At 34.3% G+C, this 12,510-nt stretch overlaps 1 protein-coding gene across 1 annotated transcript in view; it reads left to right on the top strand.

Moving 5' to 3' along the window:
* The window catches only part of LOC115882824, a 131,383-nt gene that overhangs the window by 27,963 nt on the left and 90,910 nt on the right, over nt 1-12,510 (top strand). Inside the window, 2 exon segments of the mRNA XM_030901070.1 lie at nt 9,257-9,444; nt 9,446-9,509. Of these exon segments, the coding sequence (XP_030756930.1) occupies nt 9,257-9,444; nt 9,446-9,509 (252 nt within the window).

Here is a 12,510-nt window from a genome sequence, read left to right on the forward strand (position 1 = left end):
ATTGATTCTTCAACGACAAAAGTTCTTAAACTGTTTACCGGTTAATTTATTTAGTAAAATGCTTACACTCGAAATCCGGGCACTCGAAAAAACAGCGACTACCTAAACGCATCCTAGATCTATAGAGCAAACTGGTTGTCGCATTCTTCCCCGCACCTCAGTCCTCGGGACCGATGCGATGGGCTGTGCCGTCGTTTACGACCTGCTGCTACGAGTATATACTGTGAATTATACAGGCCCGGCAATGGATCTCTAGGCATAGGAATTACATGCATTGGAATGAAACGCCTATAAAAAGTCTATGCTTAAACAGAGATGGACAACAACTTCCCCGTTTCCACTTCCACTACGACTGTCTACTTAGACAAACTGCAATAAGATAACAAATTTTGGAAATTCCGCCACCTCCCATCCACTCATGATACCCATCTCCCTGCCCTTTATTTATCGCCATTATTTTATTTCCTTCCCGCGCCTCCGCACTCGCTATTCTGACTCCCGTCAGTTCATCACAGAGTTGCCAGGTCTACCGGTTTCGTCTGTAAGCTACCGATCTACCGATTTAAAGAAAAATCCAACGATATATTCAACTGCGACTTTAGTTTTTACAATAGAAGCACTTTTAAAAAGCTGACTTATTTGACTAAAAATTAAGCGACTGCCGCGTTGGAATCTGTATAATCTGACTTTATTATTGTTTCATTAAATTTTATTTAGTAATAACACACATACAGGTCATCGTTCTGTCTAGTTGCAGAGTTACAGAGATATTTTTAAAAATCCTTATTACTCTTTATTAGGCGCGGTATTGGCGACATGCCCGAAGAAGTTGATATCTTTTGAAAAGATTTTATTTCATTCATCTACTAAAGTTGAACCCATATTTTCCCCCAAAAAATGTAAACAAAAAACAAAATTTAGGTTAAGAAACAACCTAAATTCGGACAAATATTTTAGTGATTTTCCCGTCAAAAAATATATTAATATGAAAAAGAGTTGAGAGTTGCTACAGCTTTCCCATTGAAATGAAATTAATTTTCGATATCACTGATCAAAATTTGTACAAAGGTAAAAAGTGACTGCTACTAATTTGTGACTGCTATCCCTACTTGTTATAGTTTTATATGTTTTTATTAATATATTAATATTATTTAATTAAATATTTTTTTTAATATTAAATAATATACCTAGCTATTTCTAATTTTGTTATATTTATTATATTTGTATTTTATTTGAGTGATCTATTATTACGACACATAGGAATGCTAATTTTGGACTTAAATATTATATTTTATTTCGTTTCTGTACTTTTAATTTTTGTTGAAGATCTACCGAGAATTTTGTTCTCGTATGGAATTATAATCTAACAAACCCGGCAACCCTGTTCGTCTACTCCTTATAAAGTTTTTTTCGGCCTAATTCCTTTGCCACAGCCGCGGCTTTGTGAAGCGCCGCCGCCGACCGACTGTGTCGGGGCGACTGTTAGGAAGATCGTACAGTATTTCCATTTCATAGAATTGCACTTGCTATTTTAGAAATGATATCAAAGTTTTGCATGTTACTTTTCGTTTTAGAAAGAAGTTATGTGCCTAGAGAAAACATTCGTAAAATTGTTTCGTACTTTATTTAATATTTCATTAAGTAGGCAAGATAATGAGATTAGAAGATTTAGGATTTTGACAAGCCAACATAATTTCGATTTAATTGAATGGCAACACTGTCCGTCCTGTTTCTATTTTTTCGATTCTGTTCTATTAGTAGGCGGTAGCCCCCACACAAGCGTCTTAAAGACCCGCCCGGCGCCCCCTCCTCGCAGGGGCTCTCTCGTCGTACACTTCTATGATCACTTCCCCTATACGATGGTAGGGAAAAGACACTTTATCCGTCTCTGTTGCACTGCAGTGTATTTTGCAGCCTTACCATCTTTTTTTTATCGCATTGAAAACCTCCTATTGCTAATATTCCTTTGCCAGTAGTGTATATGTTCGCGAACGTTTTGTTCGAGTAGCTTGGACGCGGCTTAAGATTTGTCAGCGTGAATCGGACACAGGGCACCGAGTAGATTTTAACGACGCAAAAATTATAATGAAAAAAGCGATAGCCTCTAAACGAAAAATAAAAGACCTTTTATAATACAGTATGATATAAATAAATGTATTTTTCACAGACATCTGTAGAAGTTACTAATGTATGGCAATCGCTTCTTTGATTTTAAAGAAAATAACAATAATACCAGCATGAGCATTATTATTAGAGAAAAAAGTTAATATTTATGGTTTATAATCAGCATAGGGCTTTGATTTTTGACATTCAAAAAATCCGATTTATTTATTGTAGCATATTATATGCTATTCAGCATTCTTATTTTAGTCCTCATAAAATTAATAAATAAAATATACAATTTTTTGACTTTATTTAATATTATCGTTCAAAATTTAATTAATTTTTACGAGTTCTTCTAAAAGAAGTAACATTATTATTTCTCTCTGTACAAGTCTTAATCTCGTTTAATTTGATTAAAGAAACGGGAGCATTAGAGAAATGAAAGCGCCATTCAATTAAATTTTTCGAGCAGCGATTTTAATTAAAGCATTAATAAACTAACGTGTTCTAGAAAGCGACTAGATATTCATTTGCTAGTGGGTTTGTGTAATTTAAGACAAACAAGAGCACTCGAATACAGAGGGGTCTAGGTTAGAAGACAGGGTGGAGAGGGGTGGTGGACCGCGAAGAATCATCTTTCAACGTCGCGAACGACAATAAAACCACTTTAGTTATTTTGATAGATTATATTATTTTGTGGAATTGCCTTCGGAAAGTGGAAGATAGGTTGTGATATAATGCGTTGATATATGTTCTTCCTTTTGCCGTAACCTTTCCCATTCACGATTACAATTGGTAATAAGCTTAGATTTGAAAGAAATGAAACACAAAAATACAATAAAAAAATTAAAACTGCTGGGTAAGGATATTGATATGTTGTGGTTTTTGATTTTCTCTTCAGTATTCAGTATTCAGTGTGGTTAAGATAAGAAGTGTCTTGTTTTTCAAATTAATATTTTTTTTAGAAAATATGCGATAATTGTTTTAAGTAGTTTATTATAGGATTGAACATGTATTGCCCTGCAAATCTTCTTTTTTCTTAGATGCACGTTATTATTTATCCACATTTTATTTTTTATAACCTATCACAATTTCGTGGAGTATGATTTACATTTTCATATTTTTTAGAAGTAAGTAAAGTTCATCCTGTATAAAATCAGATTAAAATATAAATAAATTAGCAATTTTACAATATGGAATGTTAAAAAATAAGTATTGTAACTAAATTATTGTTTCAAAATGCATACAATAAAGTGTTTAAAAATAAAATATAAAACTATTCTAAAAAAGTAAATAAATATAACTTTAAAACACTTGAAAGAGAAAGAAGAGATACTACTGAATTATTATGTACTAGCGTGTACCAGCGACTTTGTTCGCGTCGAATTAATCATTTGTAATGGTGATGATAAAGTAAAGCAATAATTTCCATTAGCATACAAACTGGATAAAATTTTCTCACATTTATGTCAGCATGAGAATATGGCGATATTATTATATAACTTGGTAATATTTGGGGTAGTTTCATCTCGTTGGAATTTTACTTCGAAAAATCCGTTTGCCAAAAATAAACTTTTTACGTCAAGCAGTTTAAGCAGAATCGTGGTATCAATTACCCAACTTTTTGGAACACCCTGTATGATTTTTTAAAAAATTTCAAAATTTGTAAAAAAAACAAATAAATTATGCTTGTCCAAGCGTTTTCTCAAAAGATTAATCGTTTTTTAAATAACAAATATTGTAATATTTGAGGGGCGTTTTCACCCTCTTGGAATTTGAGATTTGAGAAATCCCTGCACAGTCAATCCATTTGCCAAAAGTTTGCCAATAGTTATATTTTATGAAACACCCTGTATAAATTTATAAAAAAATCTTAAAATATGTAAAACAACAAAATAAAATATACGTGTTTAAGAGTTTTTCCGAAAAACTCACCGGTTTTTATAAATTAAATAAATAAATATTAAAATAAAAAATATTTTAATATTTTAATGAAGGATAGTTTCACCCACTTAGAATTCGAGTTTCGAAAAATCCCTTCTTATCGAACCTCTACACCCTAAAATCAATCTGTTTTCCAAAAATCAGCTTTTTACGTCAAGCGCTTTAAGCAGGATCGTGATTAATCGATGACCAGATTATTCGAAACACCTTGTATACATTTTTAAAAAATCTTAAAATATGTAAAAAAACAAAATAAAATATACGTGTTTAAGCGTTTTTCGGAAACTTGGCCGTTTTTAAATAAAAATATTGTAATATTTGAGGGGTGGTTTCACCCTCTTGGAACTGGAATTTCGAAAAATCCCTTCTTATCGAACCTCTACACCATAGAATCAACCTGTATGCCAAAATTGAGCTTCTTACGTTGAGTGGTTTGAGCAGGATCGTGATTAATCAGTATGTCAGTCACTTCTGTACTCAGTCTGTTTGTCTTTATAATATTGTCGTAATACAATTGAGATTGCTATGTACAGGGTCCGGCAATAGTGCGTCGTCCATTTTTTTTATGAGGTGTGAAATACCTTGACGTACGGAGTGTGGTACTCAATCTCTCGTTAAGCTGCCTGGAGGACACTACCCACTAAACATCACCCCCTCGCTCCTGCCACGTCTACCTGGACCCGCTGGACGCATTACTGAAGTGGACGCCGGACTGTTCCTTTTTTTTTTCATTACCCCTGCTCTTCGCTGTATTTTGCCTCTAGTATATTTTGGGCCAGTTTTGAGATGGCTTCAAAGTTTTCTCTTCTTTCTGTTACCGATTTTAAGAAGGTATCTGCGGAGATGTTGCCACTAATCGCCATGCGTGCCTCACATCTTTCCTGTTCCCATCTTGGACAAGCAAACATTGTGTGTTCTGGAGTATCCTTGGGTTCAGCACAGTATCGGCATTCCGCGACTTCCCTCTTTCCAATTTTACACAGGTAACTCCCAAAATTTCCGTGGACACTCAAGATTTAAGTAAGATAGAAATTTACCTCTCCATGCTTTCTTTTAATCCACATATTTATATTTGGGATAAGCTTATATGTCCATCTTCCTTTTTGTGATACTTCCCATTCTGCTGCCACTGCTGCACTGTGCGGTTTCTCTCCATCTCTCTGCTTGCCCTGGTTTGTACTTCACCCTTGAGAAAGAGTCGTTTTCTTTCTCTTGAGAGTAGATGCAAAGGCAGCAGACCCGATATCACCAAGGCTGCCTCAGTTGAAGTTGTCCGATACGCCGAGCAGACCCTCAAAGCCATGACTCTCTGTGCACCTTCAAGTCTTTTTTATTTACGTGCATATTGGTTGCTTCGTTCCACACAGGTGTTCCATACATAATAATATTCTGGCACGCATATGCTAACACTGTTCTCTTTGCTGTTGTTGGGCCCTGAACGTTTGGCAGTATTGCGGACAACGCTTTCGCAGTTCGTTGTGATTTCAGACACACCTCCTTGATGTGCAGGCCCATCGTGAGTGCACGGTCTATGTGGAATCCAAGATAGTTGACTTGCTTTACTGGATTTATTGTTATATCCTTAAAATTAAACCTTATATGGTCAACTTTTCTCTTGCGGCTCAGTAAAATCGCCTCTCTTTTTTCCACAGCTATTTCGAGTCTGTGCTCACGCATCCATTTGGCTATGATGCGTCGTCCATCTGTAGCTCCTATATCGATCGCAAATACATGCAGTATTATTTCATATGTCTCTTTCAACGGTAAAATACCAGAGAAAAATCATTGGGTGGCTTAAAAATTTATCATGGAAAATGCCATATGAAATATAAAACTGCCAATATCTGCAAAACCGCTAAAAATTTCTAAATACTCTAAATACAAAAAAGGTAGTATTTTTGGTTTGTCTATATTTTTTATAGTAGGATACAAAATTTATTTTGTGTGTTTTTTTCTTTAAAAGTTAGACAAAGAGGAACGTTAAACCAATGAGAGGAAATACGTCATATGTCATTTTTAATTCTTTCTATCGTGAATCAGGAGGGTAAAAAGCTGATGTTCCGTAATGCTGAAATATTCATCATGAAAGACAGGTCCAAAACGAGAAACTAAAAAAAGCGAGTGTCGATAACGAAAGAGAATTTTTACTGCTACATTTGGGCCCCCACGTCATTTGCCTTTTGTTTTCTCCTCGGTTTCTCATTTCCAATAAAACGTTTTTTTCGAACGGTGAAATATAATAAGAAGTCTAAGAACATGAATTATTGCTTTGATCGCTTTTGTGTTTTCTGGAAAACATCGTTACTTTCACTTGGGAGGACCACTTTTTGTTTCTGTTTGTTATATTAAAAGGATAGAAAGTAATACCGTTTGAGATTAGGTTTTGCCGTCATAATTATTTTCTTTGTTATTTTCGAAGGTTTCGGAAAAAAAGTTGTGTCAATTTCGTCAAAAACAATACTGAGTAAAGCTCTTTAGATTGGTTTTAAGGGCATCCGATTTTTTACCTGTACTAAAACCATTTGATAAAAAAAACAGGTTAGAGTTGCTTGATTTCCATTTGACGCCGTTTTTTTTTTGTTCACGTTATATCGTATAATAATATTTATTATATCTAGTACCTTCAAATGTTAATTAGTAGTTACCACAAATTCTAAAATTATGTTAATATGAATATTTATTATAATATATTAGTCAAATTTAATAAAGGGTCATATTTTTGTTATTTTTAGCCCTATTTGCATCATTTTTTTAGCAAACTGTATATAATTAAATCAACTTTAATTCGTAAACTCAGTTTTTTGTAAACTTTAGTAATTTGCATATTATACAGGGTTAATCCAGGGGTTGTTTTTTACCCTATCTTTAAAACGCCCTGTGCAATAATTTCGTGTCTAAATTTTTCTAAAATATAATTTTACAGTAAGAACCGTGTCTCCTGAGCTTTTTGTGTTTTGGATCACGTCAATGCATGCTTTGGCTAATTTTTATGTGCCAAATGAACTGATCACGATCAATTTGCATTTTTTTTAGTTATCATTACTTTTTGATGTAATTTTTTAAAAAAGCGAGATGGTTTTGGTTACTATTGTCGTAATGTCATATTACGCTGCATCGGATACTCTATATACTAAGTTAAAAAAAAAACTTTAAGGACTAACGATACAGTCCTGGTTTTAATAAACATTAATAGCGATAACTAAACTAACGATATTAAGGAAAAGATCTGTAATACTGAAGTATACAAACAGAAAAAAAATTGTAAAAAATACCCTAATACATTGTATTGCCTTCCCTGGATGCTACAACTGCCTGTATACGTTTTTTCATACTGTCATTGAGGCTGCATATATCATATTGCGTTATGTTTTCCCATTCTTCTTTACGGACCAAGCGAAGTTCATTTAATGAAGCTGGTAACGCTTGGCGACCTCTAACCCTCCTGCCAAAAATTGTACAGCCTACTGAATTAGTTCTGACTAATTTCGGACACTCTGTTGATCGTACTTGCCCTTGTCGGCGCAGAACTAGAGCATATTTTTGACTATCGGAAGTCACCATTTTTGATTCAGATTTCGTAGCTTAGACATCGATCAACTTATCTGAAGTCATCCGAAAAAGTTTCAACTTTTTAATTCTATTAAACTTTGGAATATAGTCCTAATGGTTTCTGGCATTTGGGGAAGGAATCAATTTTAAGTTTTCATGGGTATTTTGGTGGTAAGTTTGATCTTCATCATATTTTTACTCTTTTGGTTTAACCTTATCTGTTTACAGATTTTCTAAACGTGGTTTTGGTTGTCCTGTCATGAGTTTAATTTTTGAGTAAACCCTCAGCATCGTGAGGTAAGTTCTAAAATTTCTAAAATGCATTTTGTGCATAATTTGTGTCGTTTCCAGGGTTTTACCGTCCAGTTACATGGCGAGTTATATGTCGTGATTGGTGGTTTGAGGTACGAGAGCCTGTATCTATGATCCATGTTTGATTTCCACATGGCTGGTGGTATTGTAAGGGACTGTTCGAGGCTGTGGTAGATTGGGGATGAGCTCCCACACCTAATGTCCACAACAATCAGGCCAGATTTCATATATTATATTTTTATTAACTTATTTTAAATCTATTTACTTACTGTTGATTAATTGCATAATTAATTATGTAATTATTAGATATTTTTGAATTTCATTATTAAAATATTACTTTCTTAATTTTAAATATACAAATTTTTTTATATATATTAATATCTTGTCAAGTATTTTGTGATGGTGTCACTTGTGACATATTTATTTAATTAACTTTTGAGTGATTTACGGAATTATGTGCGCATACAACAAGGTTCATGAACTGCGTTAGTTTGAGGTACTTATTTAACTTTATTTTGCGTAATTTAATATTAATATGTCAATGATTTTTAATCAACAGAACAAGTGATCCTTTTTTTATGTCATACATTTAAATTTTGATTACTTATTATTCTTAATTATTAATTCATTTTAAAAACCTAACTTTATCCATCAATTACTGTCCTTGTCTAATATTTTTTTAATTATAAATAAATTTAAGTTGAGGTAAAGAGATCTATTATTTCTGAGTGAATGTCCTAGCGCCCATTAATTATTGTTTTATTGATTAATTATAACACCTAATAAAAAAAAAATAAAAAAACGAACCTACGACTGCTCGCAAAGACGAAAAGCTGCCGTTTGCATTGTGTTAAGAAAGCGTTACAACATTTCCCAAACGTCTAACATGATGGGCAGTTCATAGTAGTATATAGTTCACAATAACCACCAAAGCTGCCTTGTCATATTGAAAAAATACTTCAAAAATAAATTATTGAAAAAATTGCAAATAGTTGGAGGCAAGTTCATTTCGCTCTTAAAAATTAACCAAGGCATGTATTGACATGATCCAAAAAACAAAACGCTCAAGGGACGTGGTTCTGACCCTAAAATTATATTTCAGGTAAATTTACACATGAAATTATTGCACAGGGTGTGTCAAAGTTAGGTTAAATAAACAACCCCTCGATTAACCCTGTATAATATGCTAAGTACTAAAGTTTATAAAAAACTGAGTTTACAAATTAAAGCTGATATAATTATATACAGCTTGCTAAAAAAATCATGAAAATAGACTTTCAACAAAAAAAAATTTCCGTTGCGGTTTTTTTTGCAACTGAGTGTACTCACTTAAAATAATCTTTTTCAGCATTCTGTCATAGCCGAGACGCCCTCCCAACCCTCTGCAGCCTGATCACCGGCGATGCCCTGCTTTACTCCCTGTTCCGGGAGAACGCCACGCCCGTGCAGTGTCCCTTCAGGGGTCCCTTCACCTTCACCTACAACAGGGGCCACGGAGAGTGCCGGTCGCCCGTTTCCAACATCGACACCTGCACAGGAGGACAGCAAGCTGCTGCTCAGCTACCAGGCCTGTCCGGATATTTACGGATCGGAGAGCACCGGTAAGAAAATTTGCTGTGTCTGTGTCTGTGTTTGTTCTATGTTACTGTGGAAACAAAATTTCCTTTATAAATAATTTTAAGGTTAAACGAAAATAAAAATACGTATACATTTTTTTCATACGTTATGCCGGGTCCAGATCAAGCAGACAAAACAAGGACAAGATAGAAACATTCATTTTACGACAAAATTGCGACAAATTCAATACATTTCTGCAACATTTGTCTTATTTTTGTTTTGTTTCGAAATTCGTTGACTTGTCCCGTCTCGAATCGGTAAAGATCAAAGTGTCTATGTTTTGTTCGTATATTTTAGGACAAGTTGTTTTTCAAGAGTGAAAAATCGCCTATATATCCTCAATCCACAAAAAGGGAAATAAACAAGTGTGCTCCAACTATAGAGGTATATCAGTAACAAGTACTCTAAGTCGATTATACGGACGGATCCTTAGAAATTTAATAGGTCAGGAATACCAACAACAAGAAGAGGAGGAACAATCTAGTTTTCGGACTGGGAAAATCTGTACCGATAATATTTTCTGTCTGAAACAACTAATAGAGAAAAAAAGTAGTATTGATCAGGAGACACACCTCATGTTTATTGACCTTCACAAAACATATGATACCGTTCCAGATAACAGACTATTCCAGGTACTACAGGACACCAACATTAACTACACCTTAATTAGAGCTCTGAAAAACTTGTACGAAGAATCGACATCACAAAGTAAAATAGGCAACTCATTATCTGGAAGATTCTTTGTCAATAAAGGTCTACGACAAGGATGCTGTGTTTCTCCCACATTATTTAAAATATATGCAGCAAAGGCCTTGAGACAATGGAAGAGAAAATGTAATGTTTATTCCTGCTAATCATTAGTAGTTCTTTTGTAGTTTTAGAGCTAGGTCCTTGAATAAAGGTCTTGCTGTGTCTGTGTCCCTGTCTGTTTCTGCAGTGGATATTCTGCTTTTCCCTGATCCAGAGTTTTAGTGCACTGTGGGCCATACATTTGAATATACCCAGTACTGGCTCTGGACCAAGATAGGATGCTGATGCCTAGCTAGCTCATCGGCTTTTTATAAGCTTACCTGAATAAGCTCTTCGATTGTTTTCTCTCGCACATTGTAGGATGGCGAAGCTTTTTGCCTGGAATACGGTTGATTATTTACCCAAGGAAAAGGATAAGCTTGTTCTTGGTCTTTTCCCATACCGGGTGTTGCATCCTCGAACGGGACATAGGAAATCCCATGTAAATTTTAATGGGGTCAATTATTGGCTTCCCTAATTATCTTAGAGAATAAAAACCCACATTCAAAAGAATAACTTTAGATATTTTTGATTAGCTCATTTACGTTATCGCCGATTTATTTTTAAATATTTCTCCTTTCTTATATTTAGTGCTTTATTATTATTGAAAACTCATTCCTACATCGGAAGTCTTAAATATGTATTTATCAATACAAATTAATATGAATTAAAGTAAAATAAAGTAATCAATTACAAGGTTAATTATAGTATTATTACAATATTCAATAACTTAGTAATTTAGGTACTATTAAATTGTTAGAACTTTAGGATTTAAGATGTTCAAATATTCCTCCATCGACTGCTAGACAATAACCTAGGCGATCATAAAATTCTTTTCTTACATTCGCTAGTTGATAAACTGAAATTCTATTGCATTCGGCAGAAATAGCATTTTTTAACTCATCTAGATTTGGGTATTTTTTATCCTTGTATATCCTGTTTTTTAATTGGCCCCAGAGAAAGAAATCATTTGGTGAAATATCAGGAGACCTTGCTGGCCAATTTACTGTATGATTTAGGCCAATAACGTTTCCGTTAAAACTATTGTCTAAATATTCCCGAACAGCCAGGGTACTATGTGCCGGACATCAATCCATTTGGTACCAAACTTCCTGATTTTCCCTAGCGGCATCATGTAAAGCAGGTAAAATATGATTTTCGAGTAGTTCCAAATAATATTCTGCATTTAAATTTCGCGTAAGAAATTAATAATGGCCCGATAATATTGTGTCCGAATATCCCTGCCCAAACATTTACTTTCTGTGGATATTGCGTCCTTGTTTCGACAAACCTGTGTTGGTTTTCTTTATTCCAATATCGATAATTTTGAACATTGGGTTCATTATTTAAGGTAAACATGCATTCGTCAGTGAAACATATGTTTTTTAAAAATTCCCTATCCGTGTTTGCTCTTTCCATCATATCAAAACAAAACGCCTGCCGCCGTATTTCGTCCTCATCTCGTAGCTCTTGGTGCTTTTCATATTTGAAGGAATAGTACTTATGTCGTTTCAAAATTCGAAACGCTGTAGTGTGATCTATTCCTATTTCATCCTCAAGTTTCCTTGTGCTGATCTTTCCATCGTTCTCTTCCACGAACAATAAAACTACCAAGTCGGTATCATTTCTTGCTTCTTGGTATCTTCTTTTTGTTCCTGCCTTGCTTCACATCTGCAGTTATTTATTAGGGTACCTTTGGTCTCAAATCTCTGGATATTCCTTGCGATTGTAGATTTTCCAGGTATCGGTCTATTCGGATTCAGAGCAGCAAACATGTCCGACACCTTTTGATAACTATTTCGTTGATAATACCATTTAATCATCAATACTCTTTCTTCGGTAGTGTAATTCATGGCTAATATTTTCGATGTAGGTATGAGTTTTTAATAATAGTAATAAAGCACTAAATAGATAAATTTCTGAAATGACAACTTCATTTGACAGTTATCTTTTACCTTGACTGGTGCTCGTAAGAAATCGGCGATAACTCGTAACGGGCTAATCAAAAATATCTAAAGTTATTCTTTTGAATGTGGGTTTTACTGCTCTTCAATAAACCTGAATAGGATTATTCTCTAAAATAATTAGGAAAGCCAATAATTGACCCCATTAAAATTTACATGGCATTTCCTATGTCCCGCTCGACGATGCAGCACCCGGTATACCCCAGCTTCTGTCTGTGACCCGTCTGTATAC

Source organism: Sitophilus oryzae, unplaced genomic scaffold (assembly GCF_002938485.1).
Source record: "Sitophilus oryzae breed Bouriz unplaced genomic scaffold, Soryzae_2.0 scaffold_179_pilon_pilon, whole genome shotgun sequence".
NCBI classification, from domain to species: domain Eukaryota; kingdom Metazoa; phylum Arthropoda; class Insecta; order Coleoptera; family Curculionidae; genus Sitophilus; species Sitophilus oryzae.